The sequence below is a fragment of the Cupressus sempervirens genome, chromosome 5 (assembly GCF_028749045.1).
Source record: "Cupressus sempervirens isolate cs-2001-9-10 chromosome 5, ASM2874904v1, whole genome shotgun sequence".
Classification (NCBI taxonomy): Eukaryota; Viridiplantae; Streptophyta; class Pinopsida; order Cupressales; family Cupressaceae; genus Cupressus; species Cupressus sempervirens.
Genome location: NC_143122.1, coordinates 481,547,801 through 481,570,806, shown reverse-complemented (window position 1 = coordinate 481,570,806; position 23,006 = coordinate 481,547,801). Strand labels below are relative to the sequence as shown.

The 23,006-nt window shown below is 36.1% G+C and overlaps 1 protein-coding gene across 7 annotated transcripts in view; it reads right to left on the bottom strand.

The window, feature by feature from the left end:
- The window catches only part of LOC149556843 (PROTEIN TARGETING TO STARCH (PTST)), a 261,217-nt gene that overhangs the window by 198,747 nt on the left and 39,464 nt on the right, over positions 1 to 23,006 (bottom strand). For 3 of the 7 annotated variants that reach the window (XM_089831423.1, XM_089831429.1, XM_089831425.1), the window contains exon 2: positions 18,253 to 18,520. The exons of 2 other annotated variants lie outside the window; for them this stretch is intronic. In XM_089831423.1, coding sequence (XP_089687549.1) covers positions 18,253 to 18,276 — 24 coding nt within the window. In that variant the 5' untranslated portion in view covers positions 18,277 to 18,520. Of the gene's footprint in view, positions 1 to 18,252; positions 18,526 to 23,006 lie in introns of all 7 variants that reach the window. 2 more of the 7 variants (XM_089831424.1, XM_089831426.1) reach the window with 1 other exon arrangement.

The following is a 23,006-nucleotide window of genomic DNA, read 5'->3' as shown; positions in this document are numbered from 1 at the left end:
ATAAAATTATGAGTAGCTCTAGTATCAAATAAAGCAACACCCTGTGCAGCTATGTGCCCACGCATCTTGAAAGCTCCCTCCTTCCTCATACTAGATAAGTAAGCTACCTTGAGGTTGGAGTCATCCACCTCATCATCAACATCATCACTCCTATGCTAATCCTGATCACAATCCCCAAACTGCTCGTAAAACTCAGGACTGCCATCATCATCATAGAACCACTCCATCCCATTTTTACCCTTAGGTTTCATAGGATAGTCATAGTCAACCTCATAAGAACCCCTACAATAGAAACACAACTTCCTCCTCAAATCATTAATTATTTCCCGGTCCAACGGTGTTGCAGCAAGGCGCTTACCCTTAGTCTTCTCCTCTCTCCGGGAGGTGTCCTATCATAGGAGGACATAGTAGGCTTCGAGGAAAACTTGCCTCTAGGTGTAGAGGCCTCTAAATTACAGGCCTTTTTCATTACCTCCTACAATGAAGGGGGATCTAATGACATAACCAACCCTCTAAGTGGCTCAGCAAGACCCTCAATGAATAGCATAACCCTCCTCCGCTCAGATATGTCATATATCATCACTGACAACCTCTGGAACTCATTGATAAATGCCTCCAAACCAGTTGTCTATCGTAATTGAGCCAACTCCCTAAAATAAACCTCGAGATCTTTCTTGTCAAAACGTTCTATCAACGTATCAACAAACTCCTGGTATGATATGATCTGATCATAATGGAGAGATACTAAACCATGATACCACCAATCGTGCGCAACTCCATCAAGGTGTAACACAGCAAACCTTATGGTGTCCTCTTTAGTCATAGGATGCAAAGCAAGGTAGGTGTCGAGCTTGTGGACCCAAGCTCTAGCAGTCACTCTACCAATCCCATCAAAATGAGCCAATGTCATCTTACCAGCTGCCTACGGGAGCTCAGTATACCTAGGCTGTTGTCTGTCAGTAGCAGGCCGACCCCTAGAATGCTCATGCTTTTGTGTCAGATATCTGTCAAAACTCAAGTTATCCTTTAATGCCTAAGGAAGAGCATCCCACTCATGAAAATGAGTTAGTACATCATCAACAAATGAAGCAATGTCAGAAGCAGTGCTAATTGCATCTAACTTAGGTTTCAGGAAGGTGGGTCTTGTTGATATCAATTTTGTACCACTACATAACATACAGCGATTGAATACTTGACATGGAATGTCGAACACTCAATCCCTCTCTTCAAAAGTTAATGCTCATGAAGACATGAGAAAAAACTCCAATGTTCCTTACACCTATGGATACTAACTCAGTTATATTGATGTAATTTGTTGATAATCACGTAGGCAGCCTTACGTTGTTCATTCAAGGATAACTTCGACTTTGCGATGATGGTGATGATTCGGTATGAGTGCCAGACGATGTTAATGGTGGCGGTGATGGAGGGTCTAGCGCCGGATAATGTTGAGGGTTCCAATGATGGGGGAAATAATGCTCTAATGACTTTTGCCTTCCTAACTTTCTTAGAATGAAATCTGACTACTCAACTACTTGCTATTTTACTCCTACTCCTATGAATGGAAAGATTAGCAAATGGACAGGGATCGAATCTAATGAAAGCTAATCAATGGCTCTACCTCCATAGATGCAATGATTCAAGGGAAAAGACTAGTTTACCACACAAAGCTTCCTAACAAGCTGCTAGGATGCTAGTGGCCTAGTTATAGATCCCTATCAAACATCCACTAATATTACCATGCAACTATCCATCTACTCTTACTCTTACTCTTAACAACTTCTTGAAATGAAATCTACTTTAACAACTTCAAAAGAAATCTAATTCTAACTATTGGCAGTAGAAACCATGCAATAACACCAAATGTTCTTAATCACCATGCAAGTCACAACAATGATAAAGAGAAGCGATTTTGGTATTATCTTAGCAACAATTTTCTTCAACCCTTTACAAATGAGAGCAAATGGCCTTATATAGAGGCCAAAATTACAAGCAACGGTAGAGATTAAGAGGCAAAATCAATGATTCAAATTGGATCCTAGAAACCCTAACTAGGGTTGCCACCCTATCAGCCAATGAGAAGATGCCACCTCATCAACAATGGATCAATGAAAAAAAGGAAAAGTGGCAACCAATGAGAAGGCACCAAAATGGTAGCCAATCAGAATCAGACACCTATCCTACCCAAGAGAAAGGAGAAATTGCCACTTGGGCTTACATCAAATGATCTACTAATATAGTTCTACCCTTTTCTTTCATCTTTTTAGCCAAGGCAATGAACTTGGCTAACCTGTCGTTGACTTCCTTCATGGGAGGGCAAAGTGTATGCTTCATCTTGAGCTCAGCTGAATTCATCATGTTGCTTGTTGCTTGCAGTGTTTTCTCATGATCCTTCTCATATTCTTTCGCATATCCGACAAAGGCATTGAGAGAGGCAAGGGTGCCCAAATGTTTCTTCGCGATGGCAACCTTCCCCAACTCATCCAATCTTGATCCAAATTCTCTCTCATTGATGTTGTCCTCTTTGATATCTTCAAAATCAGGCACAGCCCTAACATCGCTCATCATAGTTGAAATGGAAGTGTCAACACCTGGACTGTGTCGTGCAATCTCGTTCCGTATCTCTTCAAGAATTCTCAATCTAATAGTTAAGACAACAAACCAAGACTCCATCGTACTCAATCCTCCTTCATCTACAAACTTGGCTCTTTCCAAATAATTCTCCAGTAGCTCAATGAATGCCCGTAGCCTGGGAATGGCTAAGTCCTTAATTGGAAGGAAATCCTTCCACTCATCTTCAAATGCTCTGAATTTCTCTCTAATAGCCACCAATGATCTGAATGTCAAGACAAAGGAAGGCAAGAAATTTCACCCATCTTGGATTTACCGTGGATCCAATCCTTGACTTCGTGCAACTGAGTTGATATCTCTTCTGTGTTGCTCCCACTATCTTGAGGAAGGGCTGCCTGATGCAATTGTTGGATAGGCTAGCAATCTCTCCAATATCTGTTTTAGGCCTCCAACTTTACAATCCTTTTGTTTGCCTTCCTCAACCTTTCTCTAATTGAAACCATGTCTTCCTAGATCTCCTCACATTCCATATCATCTGTGATTCTACCCAAGTTATGCTCTACTATCTCATATTTTTGAGCTATAATCTCATCCAATGCCTTGCTAACCATTGGTATAGCAATCTGAACTTTTCGGTGACCATCATTGTCACTCCTGATTACCTTTGCCACCGTTTTTGCAATTTGTTTTTGATTTTCGCTATCACCCTTTTCCACTAATCCTTGGATATCTTCAACTATTCATACAATCACCACCTCGCCTCTTGGCATAAGCATTTGCCTCAACCATAGCGATGTCGTGCATCTCCCCAAATCTAGATTTCATTCAATTAGGAAAGCATCACCAATGGCCTCAAGAGCCTAACTTATTTCCTCAATATCAATTGGCCTATTGTTGATGTCAGTTTTTGTACCACTACATAACATATTAGTAATTGAATATTTGATACGGAGTATCAAACACACAATTCTACTCTTGAAAAGTTAATGCTCATGGGATATGAGAATAACTCCAATGTTCCTTACACTTGTGGATACTCGCTCAATTTATTGATGTGATTTGTTGGTAATCACGTAGGCGGCCTTACGTTGTTCATTCAAGGATGACTTGGGTTTTTTTGATGAGATGGTGATGATTTTGTATGAATGTCAGGTGATGTTGATGGTGACAATGATGGTGGAGGATGTAGCGCTAGATAATGTTGATTGCGCGAGGAGGCAATAATGCTTCTAATGACTTCTACCTTCCTAACTTTCTTAGAGCGAAATTCGACTACTCAACTACTCACTATTCTACTCCTACTCCTATGAATGGAAAGATTGGCGAATGGACGAGGATCGAATCTAATGAAAGTCAACCAATGGCTCCACCTCCATAGATGCAATGATTCAAAGGAAAAATAAACTAGTTTACCACACAAGGCTCCCTAACCAGCGACTAAGATGCTAGTGGCCTAGTTGTAGACCCCTATCAAACATTCACTAACATCACCATACAACTAGCCATCTACTTCTACTCTAACAACATGAAATGAAATCCTACTTTAATTTGAGAGATGAGAAGAACCATGCAATACACCAAAATGATCATGTATATCCACCATGCAAGCCACAACAATGAATAGACAACATTTTTGATAGTATTTTGGCAACAATTCTCCAACATAACTCCCCCACAAATGAGAGCAAAATGGCCTTATATAGAGGCCAAAATTACAACCGACGGTAGAGATAAAGAGGCAAAACCGACGATCCAGATTGAGTCCTAGAAACCCTAATTAGGGTTGCTACCCCATCGGCCAATGAGAAGGTGTCACCTCATCAATGGACCAATGAAAAAAGTGAAGAGAAGCAACCAATGAGAAAGCACCAAAATGGTGGCCAATCAGAAATAGACAGTTGTCCTACCCTAGAAGAAAAGGAAATTGCGACTTGGGCTTACATCAAATGATCTTCTAATATAAATCTCCCTTTTTCTTTCATTCTTTTAGCTAAGGCAATGAACCTAGCTAGCCTTTTGTTGACTTCTTCCGTGGGAGGACAAGGTGTATGCTTTATCTTGAGCTCAGCCGATTTCATCACACTGCTTGCTGTTGTAGTGTCTTCTCATGATCCTTCTCATACTCTTTTGCAAATCTGATAAAGGCATTGAGAGAGGAAAGGGTGTTCAAATGTTTCTTCTTGATAACAACCTTTCCTAACTCATCCAATCTTGATCCAAGTTTTGTCTCATTGATATCCTCTTCTCTGATGTCTTCAAAATCAAGTGTCATCCCAATGTCGCTCATCATGGTTGAAATGGAAGTGTCGATACTTGGGCTGTGATGTGCAACCGCCATCTGTATCTCCTCTTTGCCAAGGGGCATTTTCCTTCCTCTACCTGTATCATGTTTACTGTACTAACATTGGTATCGGTTATTCGCCTCATTTTCGAGAAGAAAGTTATTTTTGGGCATCATATCCTCTTTGTCTTTCTTACTGTTTGTTTCTTTAGGATTCTTGCTTGCATTAACATCTACCATGTTGTCAACCTATGATAGGATGGTGAAGAAGTGGATGATGAATGCAAGAAGAACCAAGGGAGACAATATCTAGACAAGAATGAAAGAGAGAAATCAGCTTAAGAACCCCTTTCAACTCTAAATAATTTGAAGTTACCTTTACCAATAGCCGGGTTTTCTTTTGGATTTTAGGATCAGACTTTGAGAATTTCAAACCCCTTGCAAATCTTGAGGCCCTAGCTGAAAAAATCAGAATTTAGTGCTCTCGAAATTGTCCACCATTTGCCCCAAAAAATCATACCTTTGATCACAATCACCTCCAAATAAAATTGCCCAGATTAGGGCAGAAATCGCAGCTCCTTGGCAAAATCAGACTTTGCAAAAAAAATGCCTAGCAATGGAAAGTTTCAGATCTACCCTAGAGAAGCCGCCATGCATGAGAACTTTGCCCTTTAATCATGAAAATTTGCCAAAATAAAGTGCAGATCTGCTCCACAAAGAAAATCACCAAGCATAGGAGATCTCTACCATGAAGAAAAATCACGAAATAGAATGCCAATCTGCCCTTTCAAAATCGCTTAAAGGAGAAGAAATCTGCTCCAAGTTAAAAATCGCCTAAGCACCCAAGAGAAGTGAGGAATGAGGAAATGAGGGGAAAGAGTTTCCTCTTATACCCTACTTGCTCATCCTCCTTAATTGGCCGACTGGGACCTTGGGAGCAAAAATAAATTAATTAGAACACAAGACATGGCCCCCAATTAAATGCTTAGCCCAAAATTAACTTTGCCAAGATGAAATTTACTTTTTTAAATTGCCAATTAGACCAAAATTGCAAAAAGAAAGTAAATAATGCCTTGGAGATGCTAAATGTTTCCATTTAATGATGATTTAGCAATTAATATGTCATTAAAATTGGATTTTGGCTAGCAAAAAGCCATTTTCCAATATTAAATTAGCAATTTCATTAAAGGCTTAAAAAAATTTCAAGACAATTTTAATCCATTAAAGCCAATTTTTGCAATTCAATTCAAATCGATTTTGCCAAGCAATTTAAATTTTTGACAAAAATAAAATCATTTCTAGAGTTTAAAATCGATTTTGCAATTTGATTTCATCTGCACAAATGGAAAAAAAAAAAAAAAAAAATCTCACCAAAGAAATTCAAGATTTTCCAAAAAACTCAAATCTAACAAAATTTCACTTTTTGAAAATTATCCAAATTTTCAAAAGAAATCGTCTAAGTACAAAATTTACAATTTTATCCTACCAAGTGTTGCTCTTTGAAATTTTGCCCAGCCTAAGGATGAAATCAGTTATTCTGGAAAATTAAGTTGAAACCAGGTGAAAATAAGTCTAATCCTCTCCCTCCTGGCCTAAAGGTGTCTAAGGCTTAAAGTTTTCAAAAATCAAATCAAAATTTTTTGGACAACTCAAAAATTTGCCAAGGCGATTAAAAAAAAGGGGGTCCCCAAAAATTTTTGGGGCGATGGTGTGAAAACCTCACAACACCTATCCTCTTCTTCACTAGTGACTGTCACATCATCTCCATGTTGGTTCTCCGAGAGAGGAGAGTACTCGATTGATTTTGAATCAGAGCTCATCTCTACTGTGGCCCCTTGTCCACTTGTATTATCTTCTTGGCTTCTAGCTTCAATTATGCTGTCCCTTGACGATGCTGCATTCTGTTTCTTTACTAGAGGTTCTTGATGTTCTTTACTTTTCTCAACCTCCAAACTTCTCTTCTTGCTCTTAACTATTCTTTGTTGTTGGCTACTACCCTCACCTTTCTACCCGACTGACTCTACCGGACCTTCCTTTGGTTTCATCTTCTCATAAGTAAGGTATACCTTCTAATTTTGTAATTGCCTTAACTTTCCATTGTACGACTCAGTGTGCAGATCAACTATCCTTGTAACTGCCTCCAAGGAAGGATCCTGATGATCATCCCAATCCACTAGATTCAACTCCATTCCATCCACTATATCATAATCTCCTCTTAGCACATTTTCATCATCTTCCAGTTGATCGGGAATATCAAGGCCTCTCCATCTGATTGCCCTCATCATGTTCACTAACAACCTTGACAAAGCTAGCTTTCTCATGTGAAAGTCATCTCGCGCATTGGCCCATAAATCCTCTATAGTAGGAACATGTTTGAATGTATTTCCAAGAGATGCCTTGATAAGACCGTTAGGATCGAATCCTTATCTTGCTCTATACCATCCTAGAGGATACCATTCTAATCCTTTCTCTGCAGCTGCAAAAGCGACAGGATTGTGCCAACTATCATTGCCAATTCCAAATGAGAAGATAATCCCTGTCTCACCTTCAAATTTCATCATTTTGTCATAATGCTCAAGTTGCCTAGCCAACTCCATCAAAACTACCTTGTCGGGTGGGTACTTTGGAAGTCCCTTGGGACAAACTACACTTCCTGCTACTCTAATATATGTGAATTGCGGAAATTGGATGAACCAACTCCCATACTTCTTAACTTTTATTACGCTTCCATTGAGAGCCTCTTAGTAGGTGTCCCTTGCAATATCCTTACTGTCTTCATGGCTGTAATAACCCCAATAGGTTATAACTTCTTCAAACACCAAAAATCTTTATACTTCAGTTGTTTGACATTTCATCAAACACTTTGCAAGCAAGCTCTGATACCACTGTAATAACACTCCTCAAATCTGCCCTCCCAAAAAAATTGATGAAAGCTCAAGGAATTTCATCAAACAATTCACATGCAAGGGACGTATGACTGATATAGTACTTCAGCTCGCTTCAAATAACTTTCTTCAATTTGCATCAATGAAAATCTTGTGCTAGAAGACTACAATGGACTACACAATGACCTAACATGAGTGTGCTACTAACTTTGACAATATTCAGTGCATATATATGATCTAAGCATGAGAAATGAACACCTGCAGCCAACTGACATTTTTACAAACAGTTGGTATGCAAACTAACTAGCTGATAAATAATGATATTAAATTGCTTAAATGACACCAGCAACTATTATCTTCTTAATTGCAATGAAAATTACAATGCTCATGAAATATGGCCAAGACTTTGGCATTTACATGGATTACAAAATGATAATGCTGGTATAATGCACACTTACAGCTGAAACTTATAACACCCTAAAAAAAAATACTAATAAAGGAACCTGGTTGTAGATGGCTGTAATAATTTTCTTCAATGTTGCCCCTTTTGTTTTGCTTTCCCGATTTGCTTTTTCGAACTGCTTTTTCGGCCTGTTTTTTTCGGTTCCGCTTTTTTTGGACTGCTTTTTCGGCCTGCTTTTTCGGTTCCGCTTTTTCGGGCTGTTTTTTGGTATCTGCTTTTTTCAGACTGCTACCCTATTGAATCTCAAGACCATATCTTTCAATGGCGTCAAGATTTTCAGCTTGAAGGGATTTCGTCCTTCAAACTATTGAGACATGATCTCCAAAAAATTTTCCAATTTCTTTGATTTTCCCAAGCATGAATAAATGAGAGCTATCCTCTTTCTTTTAATCCCTTCCTCGCTCCACGCTTCCGTCTTGCCAATGTGGGATAATACATGAGTTTTAATATAACTTCTTCTTTTTTTTCCTTATACAAAGTCCATGTATGTACTCAAAACGGGGACTCTTGATTTTTTATAAAGTGACTTTATGAAACATTATAATATTTAATTTAAATAGTCACTTTACCGTTGTAACTTCAAACATTCAAATAATATACCAAATAAACTCGAAATCCCACAAATAATAGCTCATCAGAAAGAGCCCAACAAAACACATCTCATCCTGTCACTGAAAATTGAAGGCACTGCATCCCCCTATTGGCTTACTAAAAATAGTAAGTCTTTCCGAAAACTCAACAAACGAACTTCGTTTGGCCTGTAATTAAATTTGACTAGGCCAAATAACCTCAGGATCCCCTTTTGAAGTCCTGGTTAGCCCTCGGGACCATACAAGAATGGGCTAACGACAACATACCTCCAAACTGGCTAAGTGGGGGACATTACAATGGCAAAGGCATCATAAAATATTTTATAATTCTTGGTGTTGTGCAAATGATGTTGTGGATAGCACTCATGCACCAAACATTGCCCCGGCCCATTGCCAATCACTCCTAAGGCCTTAAGTCTAGGATTTTCATATAGTCTTGCAATCAAATAGAAAAGATAAAACCCCATATAGAATTGCTTTTGATTTTGCACGATCCTAAGTTGCAACTCTAAATTCTCGCTTATAATCCTAGCCCAATCAAATCTTCTCTTTCCATTCTCAATTTCATAAATAAAAATGTACATCCAATTTTTGAATTGCATACCTTGAGCTACGCCCATGATTCGACTGAGAAGCACAATGAGATCACCATATTCTGATTTGAAATCTGACCTAGTGAGCTTTGATGACTTGGTGACTCCCTTCTTGCCTTCGTGTAACCAATTCTGTTGTAGATGAATGAAGTAAGCCTCCTAATTATCCTGAAATAACTTAGCCGCCTGATTCATCATTACCATTGTCATGCTTTTATACTGCGGAATACTAAATGCTTCTCCGACCACTTGTCCGCCGATGTTGGCCAACACTCTCTTCTCTTCATCAAAAATGGACTTGGTAACAATATCAAACTGGGATGCACACTCCATTACCAATTTCGAACAAGGCAAGGTAGGAGGGCAAGCCGCTGCATGCACAATTCCTCTTTTGTAGATCTTCTTTGCCATGGGGGATTGTCCTTCCTTCAATCTGTCATTTAACTGTATCATGTTTACTGTACCGATATTCACTTATCCGCCTCACTTTCGGGAAGTTGGTCTTAGGCATCATGTCTTTTTTGTCTTTTTGAGTATTCATTCCCTTTGGGTTCTTGCTTGCACTAACATCTACCATTCTAAACACTTATTTTTGCCCCTTCGTTCTAAATAATATGGACTACACTTATCAATCTCCAACCTTCTTTCTATCGATGGAATCTAGCTTATTTCTACCTCGCTGAGTCCTATCTCTACACTTATCAATCTCTAACCTTCAACCTAGGGGTGGGACTACCACTTATTTCTGCCTCTTCGTTACACCTTAGGATGGACTACACTTATATCTCTCAACTTCAAACCTAGGGTGGTCTAACTTATTTCTGCCTCTCCAAGTGTCCTATCATGAAATCTACACTTATCTCTCCAAACTTCAACCTATCAATGGAATGATGAAGTGTTGGATGATGAATGGAAACAAACCAAGCAAGAAAAAAGAATATAATCCACATTTAAACCAATCTTTGCCTCTAAAATGAATAGAATTTTACCTTAAATCTGCTTTTACCAATAATCGGGCCTTCTTCAAATTCAGATCAAATCTCGAAAATTTCAAGCCTCCATGCAAATAATGATGCCCTAGCAAAAATCAGAACTTTGACTTCCTTGAAATTGCCCACGTTTGCCAAAATCAAACCTTGGATCATGTATCTCCTTCACCAAACAAAACCACCCAAATCTGGAAATTGAAATCGCAGCCTTTGGCAAGAAAATCAGACCTCAACAAAATCGTCCAAGCAAGAGAAATTCAGATCTGCCCTCAAAAAATCTCCCAAGGGAGAAATTTGCCCAAGATGGAAGAAGAAAAATGCCACCAAGCAAAGAAAAATCTGCCCAAGAAAATCACTTAAATTTGTAAGCTGCCCTCTAGAGAAAAATCGCTTAACAAATGAGGAAGATGGATTGAGGAGATGAGAGAGGGGGGAGCCCTTCTTATACCAAAATTTTCATGTCCCTCCAAGCTGGCCGACTTGCCCTGGAGGAAAGCAAAATTAAATTAGCTCTTTATTAATGGCCCACATTTAAATGCCATGCTAAAATTACTTAGCTCAAAGTGAAATTAGCCCATTTAATTGCCAATTTTGATCAAAATTTGCAAAAATAAAACAAGGAAAGCCTAGGGGATGCCAAAATTTTCATTTAACAACATTTTGGCAATTAAAGTATCATTAAAATTGAATTTAGCAAGCCAAAATCAATTTTCAATTCCAATTTACCAATTTCCTCTAACACTTATAAAATCTTCTAGGCAATATTTCAACCAAAATAAATGCGATTTTGCAATTTAATCCACTTTTGATTTTGCAATGCAATTTTAATTTTTTTAACCAAAATAAATCATTTCTCGGGCATTCAAAATCAATTTTCCAATTTCAATTTTGCGATAAAAAATTTCCTTCTTCACTAAAAAATTCAAGATTTTCCAAAACAATTAAATCTAAAAAATCTCATTTTGAAAATGCTCAAGTCTATACAATTATATCAAATTTTCAAAATCTGTCTAAGTCCAAAATTTTGCAAATTTATCCTGCCAAATACTGTTCTAACCATCAAAAAATGTTGCTTTTTAAACTTGTTTGGCCTAGGGATAAAATTACATTTTACACTGGATGAAAAAAACAATTCACATCCCTCCTTCCTAGCCCAAAGGCATCCAAGGTGTAAAATTTTCAAATCGAAAACTTTTGGACAACTCCGAAGAATTTGCTAAGGCAATCAAAAAAATTCCGAAAATCCGCAAAAATCGTCAAGGCTTGCCCAAAAATTTTGGGGCGATGGTGTGAAAACCTCACAACAGGTCTCTGTAATCTATCTTGAGCACCAATATAGCATGTCCTATCCACCCTGTCATCCATCCTGACATGATCCTCGATCATGTGCCTGTCATTAGCCCTAGGCCCCATATCCACACATGACCTATGAGAACCAACAGAACCATCTCGATCTCTCTCTCTACCCCGATCTGGAGGCATTGCTAACTGCAACAAGGTATTAGACAACTAATGAAGAACACTTGTTATCTACTGTTGCCCGGCTGCGATATTCCTAAATGCCTGCAGGGCATCTCTATCAACCTCAACATCTGGGAACCGTCGACCAATGCCACTAGAACCACTCGGGCTTCCTACTGAACCAAACTGAATCTCCGGCTCTGTTTCTCTAGGAGGCGAATTATGTCCCTGTCAGGTATAATGCTTGCCTGGCACAAACCTTCGATCACCATCCATGTCTCAAGATATAGAACAATAGAAATATCCCTCTAAAAATTTTGAGCCCAATTGTTGCAAGCTAGCAAGAAACCGCTCTAATACCATTGTAAAAACCCTATGTTCACTCCTGCAAGTCTTAGTCGGCCAATGGACGAATTTCTTCCTTTTTTGTTTTTTCTAAATATATTCTTTTTTTTAGTGTTTTTCCAGATTATATAAAGAATAAAAGGAAACACTATGATTAAAGAACAACTCCAGAATTACTTTGAATTTATTGATTAAGAAAAGGCAAGATTTTGATCAATTCCATGAACCAAATTTGCAAGATTTTAATGGACAAAGAACCTAATTGTTGTAAACAATCGCAGGTATTGGCAGTTTGAGAGAGGCGTCTAGACTGCCTCAATTGTGGCTCCACATACAATGTTAGCTAACTCCAGCCTCAAACGCAATTCCCAAGCTCAAAATGTCCAATGCCAAACAGCCAATTTCAACTCCAATTAATATTGGCAACCAGAATGATTGACGTTTGATGCCAATCTGATTGCACAAGTTGTTCACGCTGATTACAGGGTGTAGATGCAATGCCTTGCTAAACCTCTTGTGATGTTATTTGATGTCCAAGTTGTAACCTAATGCCTCATGTGCTTCCAGAATTGCAGCCGCAACTAGTACTATTGCCAATCGAATTTCCTTCAATTGCTGAACAATATAACTCAATAGCAATCGATTTGCCTTCAGAATGACAATCTCCTTAATCACAGCAATTACAGTAGGAGATTACAACAACTGTTCACCTCAACACAATTGTTAATGAGAAGCTCAAATTTTTTTCAAACCCTCAGCCAGATGAAAATGAGCAAGGAAAATATATAATTCCTTTTCTCTTTGAAATGAAGTCACATTTATAAGACTTTGTGCAACCTCGCTTCACCTTGACACTTCTCACTTAAACATTGCTTTATAATAGAAAGTCCAATTACTTTATAATATAAAGCACCATAACTAATTACCAATGCATTAAATAATCATTAAGTCTCAATATAATTGCAATAAATATGACTTCACCAAATCAATTCGTCCAGAGCCCAAAAGAAAAATGATAAGTGACCAACATTGTCAGACCTGCCTTGACCAAAATAAAAATTGGCCAAAAGTGACTTACTAAAAATAGTAAGTCCAAAGATAGCAAATCCATATCAAAGACCCCCAAAACCAAACGTCAACTCACAGGGGTTGCACTGATGAGCTGACAAAAACCAAGCTCCAAGAACCTGCTAAATCGGGGACATTACAAAATGCGATAAGTTTGGAACTTTGGACACACTCACAACTACTGCTCGGAAAGAAAGAAAGCTCAAGCCTCTATAGTTGAAGAAAATGAAGCAGAAAATTCACTATTCTTCCTAGCCTTATCAAGTGAACTTAACTCAAACAAGAATACTTGGATAATTGATAGTCGGGCTTAATGGCATATAATTGGATTTAGAGACCAATTTGAAACTTTTGAAGGACACTCTACTGAAGAGGTTACCATAGGGGATAATTCTACATATCTTGTGAAAGGAATTGGGACCTGCTCAATTAAATTAAAAGTCGGAGCTACCTTACAAATAAAAGATGTTCTATTTGTACCTAGCATCGCAAGAAATTTGGTCTCCATTAGGACACCTCCATTTTCGCGCCCTACCCTCTATAGAGAAAATTGTGATAGAATTACCTCATCTAAAATCTGAACATACTGAAACCTGCAAAGATTGCGCCCTAGGAAAGAACTCCAAAGGATCTTTCACACGTAGTGGACATAAATCAAAAGTTGTATGAGAACTTAGCCACACTTATTTGTGTGGTCCAATGTCAATACCCTCTTTAGGAGGATTTTTGTATTATGTGATTTTTGTTGATGACTACTAGGAAAACGTAGTTTTATTTCCTAGAACTTAAAAAATCAAATGTAAGTATTGTTGAAATTCAAAGAATTTAAGGCTTTAGTGGAAAATCAAGACTCTAAGTTCTAACAATGGGGGTGAATACATTTCTGAAAACTTAAAGGAACTATGCACTTCTATTGGGATTAAGAGGGAGTATACAGTACCTTATAATTCAGAAGAGAATGGAGTGGCGGGAAAGGAAAAATGAGCTATCATTAAATGCGCTAAAGCCATGATCCATGATCAAAATCTTCACATCTTCTAGTTTGAAGCCTCAAATACAACACTATATATCCAAAATAGATGTCCTCATTTAATCTTAGAAAATATAACTCCTAAAGAAGCATTTTCGAGAAACAAACCAGATTTAAGTCACTTGAGAATTTTTGGTTGTTCGGTATATATACATATCCCTACAGAAAAGAGGTTTAAATTACAACCCTCTGGAAGAAAGGCATTTTTGTTGGGTATAGTAAATCCTCTAAAAGTTATAGAAGTTACATTCTAGAACAAAGAACTATTGAAATAAGCAGAGATGTTAATTTTGAAGAAGATATTGCATACAACCTTTCTAAAAACATTGAAGAATCAAACGAGAGACCAACTACAAAATTAGATGAAAACCCTATAGTTGAGATTCAGAAAGAGAATTGTTCAGAAAATCATGAATCCTTATCATCTAATACTAAAAATATTGAAATCCCTAACAACAAGAAAAGGTCACTATGGGCAAGAAAGATTATTGAAGAAAACAATGCAGCACCTGATGAAATCTTTAGAGAAAGTAAGAAAACTAGAAAGTCATTCATGCTATGTTGCTCTTATATTTGAACCCATCAAATCTGAACCATCTAGTGTTGAAAAGGCCTTAACATGTCAAGCTTGGAAAGATGCAATGGTTGAAAGATATCAATCTATATTAAAAAATGATGTTTGGGATGTCATACATAGACCTAAGGACAAATCAATTGTCTCCTCTAAATGGTACTTTAGAGGTAAACTTGGTATGACTAAGATATAAGTGTAAATCCTGAGATTAAGTCTCAGTCATGTTTAAATTTAATATATATTCATTTATATTTTAAATGTTACAAGAGTTACAATGTTGCATATGTGAATTATGTCATGAATGGTGATGATCTTTCATTTAACATATTTGTGAGGTCACTATTGTAAGGTAACGATCTTAGCAATAGTTTGTCATGATATCATGATAGACTACATTAAGTTGTTGCCCCAGAAGCTACCAGAGATCATGATAGACAACATTAAGTTGCTATCCCAGAATGTGTTGAAAATCATGATATTGAGATCGTGTTCTTGAGTTCTTGATCTATTATAATGACATACTACATTAAATTGTTGTCCCAAAATGTGTCAAAAGTCATAGTAATTAACATACCACAATGTTGATGTCCCGGAATATGCTGGAGATCATGGTACCTATGATATAGGAGATTACTGTGTTGTCCCTAAGATCAAGATTGTTATCTGATAGACTACACTCAGTTTTGTCCCGGAATATGCCAGAAATCAGATAACTTATATCCTTCTAGGATATGATTTAGTGTGATATTCTTGACTCACAAGAATATGAGAGTGATGAAAGTCATACAAATGAAGATCAGCATTTGAGATGATTGGGATCTATCAACCCTCCCTCGTTAAGAGGGACTGTTAATGCAATAGCAGCTGTCGGATTGATTTCTGATATAACTTATAATGATTACGTATGTATGTATATTATATTTTTATATATGTATATGAACATTCATTATAATCCAAATTTACTTAATCAATCTTTATCTTATCTTTTGTGATTAATTAAGGCCTGTTTTGTTAAGGCCTGATGCTCTTCATAACCACCCGATTGTGATCAGGATTATGTTAAATGAAATTAGAATGATAAACCACGTAGGGTCATGACCATACGTGGCATATGCCATGCAGGGTCATGCCCCTACATGGGGTGACCTCTCTCTCTCTCTCTCTCTCTCTCTCTCTCTCTCTCTCTCTCTCTCTATATATATATATATATATATATATATATATCGTGTGCCTGCAGTTGGAAAAGCATAAAAACAAAAACTTATGTGATTACCTCTGCAACCATGTCTGCTCTTTTACATCACCTTTGGGATAGAGATTTCATTTCTAAGTCAATAATCAGTCTTTGCCAATCGGACAGTGGAATATAATTAATCGGAGATAAAAAAATCAGAGATTATATATATATCAGAATTATATTTCTTATCAAGTCTGCAAACAAATAATATCAGAAATATTCTGTATTCTATCTGAGATCTAATTCCTTCACATGGGGAAGGTTTGTAAAACCACAGATTTATGCAAAAAACTCCCAGTTGAAGGCTCAAGCAGTAAAAACAGCTTTCCATGAATAAATAAAAATGAAGAATGATCGTACTGGTTGAGAATGGCATAGAAGATGAGCTATGAATGGAAAAAAATGCCTCTTGGGCACAAAGAATCTCGTCACTGAGAAAACAAAAAAATGCAGGCCTATAGAAGCATAGAAACCCAAACGACATGAAATGCAATTGCGTGTTGTAGGAAAAATGACCAAGGAAATAGATTGTGGAAGAAAATCAGCTTGGGTGTAGTAGAGATAACCCCATGACAACAAAAATAGCGCCACAAATCCAAACGCAAGTAGCGATGGCATTGAAAAATGACAAAAATGGGTTGTGCAGGGTGTAGATTGATGAGTAAAGTGGTTAATGAAAGAAGCCATGAAAAAATGTCGCTAGAAAATGCTTGCTTTCAAACATAAGGAAAAATGTTTGGCTGAGGACAGAAAATCACACGAAAGGCATGAACCGAGGGACACACGGATGTCGCGCAGGAAGGGGTGGCGCCACAAACAAACCCTTGAGCAATGATCACACAAAGGCACAAAAAAAGAACAGAAAACCCTAGATGGGTTTTTGAAAATAATTATGAAAAAATTCAGTAAAACATTTTTAATTATAAAAATAAATTTAGCCTACAGCTATGATACCATATTACAAAATAATTGATGAAGTACTGAATCGATTAATAAACGAGCAAGATGCTCATATATAGTTTATGAGCATGGTGTTATTAGAAACATTCTAATAACAAAAGAATAAAAGAATAATAAAAACTTTCTACTATTTACAAGATACACAATATTGACCGTTAAAAGAATAATAAATTAGATATTCAAAGATATTATTCTAATAAGTTTCCCAACCTTTTTTCTTCAAGTCATTGTTGTGTACTCTTTCTCTAGCATGGGGCCTATGCTTTGATTTGAGCCTCGAGGTTGATATAGTCTCTAAATGATATGGTGGCCTGAAACTCTAGACCCCTATCCATCCAATCTGGCATGAACAGATTGTAAAAATCTATTACTTGCAGTTATTTCTCGACCTATAGTTGAGACCTAGGTTGTTAAACTAGCATAAGGGGTCTAGAATTAATTGTCCTTGCCCACTGATTCACATTTATGTTGTTAACAAAATTATCCCCATGACCATTGTTATCATCTTTCCCACCCTAATCTCTATTGAGCGCACCCACATTTTCGTTGTTGTTGTCATTCACTGCCATTTGACAAACCATTAGTTCAGCAAATTGTCCAAGATGCTGATTTGATCCTGTGCTCTTTGTTTTGCACCCTATTGCCCCTTAAGAAGGATATCTAACATCTTCAAGAATACTTCACCCTTTGGATCTCTATCCCCCATATTTCATATTCTTAATTCTTCTACTGCATCTTGTTCATAATTCTTCTATGGATGTTGTACTGATATATAAAAAGAGGTCATTCTAACCTTGACATGTCATTGTTGTATCATTCTAGACCTTTTACGGTGGTAGGATACACTGCTCTATTACCACTACGATAAGCACCTTTGTTTTTTTTATTGCTTGCCTGTTTGATATCTTTACAAGGATAGATGAAGTTGCAATAGTGATCTCTCTCTCTCTCTCTCTCTCTCTCTCTCTCTCTCTCTCTCTCTCTCTATATATATATATATATATATATACATACTGCAGCATTAAACAGCTGAAATAACTTGCAAATACAATATCTCAAAGCACATACACTAGCAATAAACTGAAAATATAATAACACATCAGAAATAAAGATTCCCATATGAAGTAATAGCATTACAATGTGAAATGAGACAAACATTTGCTAGTTATAAAATAACAAAGATAAACAGAAAAAACCCAGCAAACCTGGTATATGGAAACTCTAGACATCTCCCTCCAAGAACTCTATAATGTGGAATGGTTTCATGCAGGCTGGATAATACATGTTCAGATGCCACCAATCAACATATTATCTCCTTTAAACTTGAGACATTTCACTTTATAAACCTCGACATCTCTTTAGCAGTTGTACAGCTTGCAAGATATGAGTATGGTCGGCCCCCGGGATTAGTCTACTCAAATTGTAGCTACAAACCCTTCCATTCTGCTCTGAACAATCTCTCCTTAATACAACCTGTGCTATTTAAGAATCAAAATGAAGATATCAATCAACAATTAAGTTTAGTTGTATTTTTGGATGAAATCACCTAGTAATCTTCCAAATTAAATATTTTACCACATTCTAGATGTTTCTTGCAAAGGATTTAGTGCTCACAAAGGAACAAGATAAACAAGTTCAACCAGAAGATCTATTCTCCAAAATATCAAATCCAAGCATTACAAAATGAGCTCTAAAACTCTCTTTTATAGCCCTCCCATTCCCACCAAGAGGTACTTTTCATTTTAGTAAACTTCTATGACTCCCATAATTTAGTGTCCACTCCAACAAAGACTTCACATTTAATATTTACACTTCAATTTATCACAGAGGCCCTCATATAACTAATTATTAAATTGGCTAAAGAATGATAATGTTATAATTTTATTTGTTACATCCTTTCTCTATGAATCCTTTCAGGTAACTATTGTAAATTCTTTACTGGAAATGTGTTAATAATATTGAAATATGTTTGTTAGGTGAATTAATGAATATTGATGCATTGAATGAATATTAGAGCATTCTCATGAAAATTGATGTAGACTGATGAACACTGATAAATTTTGATGAATATTGCTAGCAATTAATTAATTATAGACAGATGAATTATGCTAGTAATAAATGTTAACATATTGACACCAAAAGGGTAAGAAGGTTATTGCTAACTGCCTCGTGTCAATAGATGCAGAAGAATGGTCATCTCCGGAGAAGAGAGGGAGAGTACATCAAGGAGAGAGGATGTAGACACCAAGAAAGGTCAAAATCGACATCCAGGCTAGAATCTATAGATAAGTAATCTTGGTCATTTAGTTACCTAGTTGTAGGGTTAGGTTTGGTTGTTAGACGCCACTTGTCGGGTGGGGTTAGGAGGTCCCTTCCTTGTTCATCTTTAATTAAATAATTTAATCTTCATCCATAAGAATTTCATCCTCATGTTAATGAATAAATGAATTGATCATCTGAGTAACTCTTTTTTCTTCTATCGATTTTAGAAAGAACCTCATAATTATCTCAATATAGGAATATATGTTTATACACATGCTAAGTACATTTTACCATATGTGTGAATATGCAAATAGATAATTGAATATGTAAACCATACATATATTCACAAAATAGGGAATGAATATATGTATGCATTTACATATAAGTACACATATAAATGGAAATATGGAATTAAGCATCAAGCTTAGATACATAAGGATAAATATATTTATATATATAAATATATAATTACAAAGACGATAATATTCTTAAGAAATATAAATCACGATTTATAAACCATCTCATATGAATCGGCTTTGACCAAACTTTCTCTCTTGAACGTGGCAAATAAGTGACGAGGAGTTGCCCCTTCCTACATGAGCAGAAGTTTTATCCTCTCCTGCTACTGCATAATTATTTTAAGCTATCTGCAAACACCCCATGCAGATTCATTTATTGTGAAGGCTTTCCATTCAAGAACATCAAGTTATTTCTGACATTTTCATATTCAATCGCATCTTCCTTTTCTGCAAGTGGGTCAAGTTATTTTCTGTAATAGCTCTCTATACAAGCAGTAGACCAACTTCTACAAAAATTACAACCCTGAAGGATCTACTACATCGATATAAGCTTATTCAATTTCTAACTTACGGTCTGGATCAAGCTAAAGTGAGAATCAATAGAGGAATTTGATTCTTATTCAGCTACATCAAGGCCTGCACTGTTTGATATAACAGGAAAGATAATCCTTTTCTTTATTATTTCTAAATGAAATTCATTTGTGTCAATTGAGCAAATGAATTTGAATCATTATCATTGGTAATCCATGTCTTCAATCATAAGAATGAAGAGGAACAGAATCATTGTCATGCATTTCAGTTTATAAGTTTGGATTGTAGAATGTGATGCCAGTCAATGGTATTCATTAATCATTGTATAATAGTCGTAAACATCCTAATCTACCATCATTTATCTCAATCAATACAAGCATAGAATTATGTAACCTATGTCATGTAATGCATTATCATTTAATTAAACTGCATAATGAAGGTTATGCTACTCATCCATAGTCTCTGTTATTAAAATAAACCTGCATATCCAAATGCACTATCTGCATACTTATTAGTAATTACTAATTCATTAAATCTACATATCAGGAAAAGTAGAATGGCACCTATCTCCAATGACAATGTAGTGCCTCCCATGGTTGCGTTTTTTAATTGCTTCATTTTGATTTGAACTGGAATTTGTTTATATTATGTGAACATTTGTATATTATTCTTTTGACATTGGCATTCATGACACACACTAAACTATAGTTGTATTATTTTGATCATCTAGATATCACTGCTGATGTGGATAGTAGTTTATACTTGTGATTTCAGTTATGATCATTTATGCATGATAACTCTAAGATGATGTGAGATGAGGTTATATAATGATGTCTGATTTGTATTATTTATGAAATATTTGTTTATATTAATCTTGATGTGCTTTCATGTTGATTCACTAATGTTGCGCCAGTGGTTATTGAGATGTTTTTGTTCATCGTGCCTTGTTATTTATCTGGTTCAAGAATTCAACATATGCTCATTATTGTTGTAAAATCCTATTTAAATGTGTAAATTAGATGAGATAATTATTATGATGTTTTGAATGAAAGTTAAATATATCAAGGATGATATCGTAACATTCAAATACATAAAATAATTATGCTATAAAAATTCCCCTTCATTAGCTCTAGTTATTGTTTATTGCTATATGTGCTTTGACTATTTTAAACATAGATCTTAGACTTGGACTCAGCATGGAGTCAACAAGGCTAACCCAACTCAAGACTTGGGACTCAGCAAAAATCTTGGCAAGACTCGGCAAAGTGGAGAAAACACCCAAAAACATTAGAGATTTTTAGAGATTTAAAACAAGTTTCATGCACCCTTTGTTAAATAAACCTTAGAAACACAACAACATTATCAAATGGAAGCTAATTGGATCACATAAACAAGTATACATCAATCACATAAGTATAAAACATGAACATAAATTGTAGCCTCAGGAAATAGCACACCTGATATACAAATATTCTCAAAAATATACAAAACTCGCGGAATAAGAAATCCATGCATCAAATGTTCCAAAGAAATATCAAAACAAAAACTACAAGTCTATGGCTCAACCTATCAAAGGAGCAAGAATCCTTTCTACAACGGCTTCTAACGTAGGTCTTGGATGATATAGAAGCCATATATTTTTTAAACTATGGATATGCAACAATTTGCAACAAGGGATAGGTATTATAGAGAGTTTTATGATCATGATATATCACTAACCTTTTTTAAACTATAAATATGCAACAATTTGCAACAAGAGATAGGTATTATAGAGAGTTTTATGATCATGATATATCACTAACCTTTTACTGGCTTAGACTAGTAATTTGATGGGCATTTGGGGGAACAACAAAAAAAGGTTGAGGATAGCACCCCTTGCGGGAGTTTGAGGTTGAGAGAGAGAGAGAGCGGTAGAGAGATAGGTCTAGATCTTGGAGGAATAGGAGAGAGAAAGATAAAGAGAGGTAGAGAGGAGATAGAGGAAGAATGATAGGGAGAGAGATAGGTCCATAGTTCAAGCCAAATAAAGAGTCAGAAAAAAAGAGCAAATGAATGCTAATAGGAACCTACTGACTATTGAAATTTGACCAAGTCTGAAAAGTTATAATATCTTCTAAAACCTAGAATTTGCATTGTAACTCCTAGAGATATTAAATCGTTCTCAAACATCCTGTTGGTTCCCAAAACCGCAGATTGGAATCCTACAAGCCTTGCCTGCTCAATGCTAGGATATCCAACCGGTTAAGGCCAACTTGATAGGATTGATCGACATGATCCAAATCCCCTGTGCTTCTGGCTCCGCAAAACTGAGGTGGGTGTACCTGATCCTGGACAACAACACTTAGATCCAAGACGCTTATAGCAAGTTGATTAGAATGCGAATGTATTAGAAGTTTTCCTAACGGCAATAATAGAAAAACTTTAAACTTGAAAATTATGAATTAATAAATAAATGTGATAATGTTTTAAATAAAGAATGAATACAACAAATGAATATAATAATTCCTCAATGGAAAGAAATGAAACAGTTGCCAGCATATGGATTATGAATCAAGAGTAAAAGACTAGTGCTTAATTAAATGGGCAATCAGAGTCAATATTATTAGTTGAAACGTACAACTTTAATAAAGTTCAATATATTTTAAACTATAAACAATTTTAATAATTCAGACACGATGGATCAAGTATATGAATGCAATTTTAAACTAGTCTAGGATGCACTTTAACTCCTGCAAGGACGAACTAGACATAAATATGAAAATAATTAAATATTTCACAATATTTATGTTTATCAAATTTAAAATGCAATAATGACCTAGTCCACTTATCCGAATATTAAAATATTTATTGAAATTAATAAAAAACAT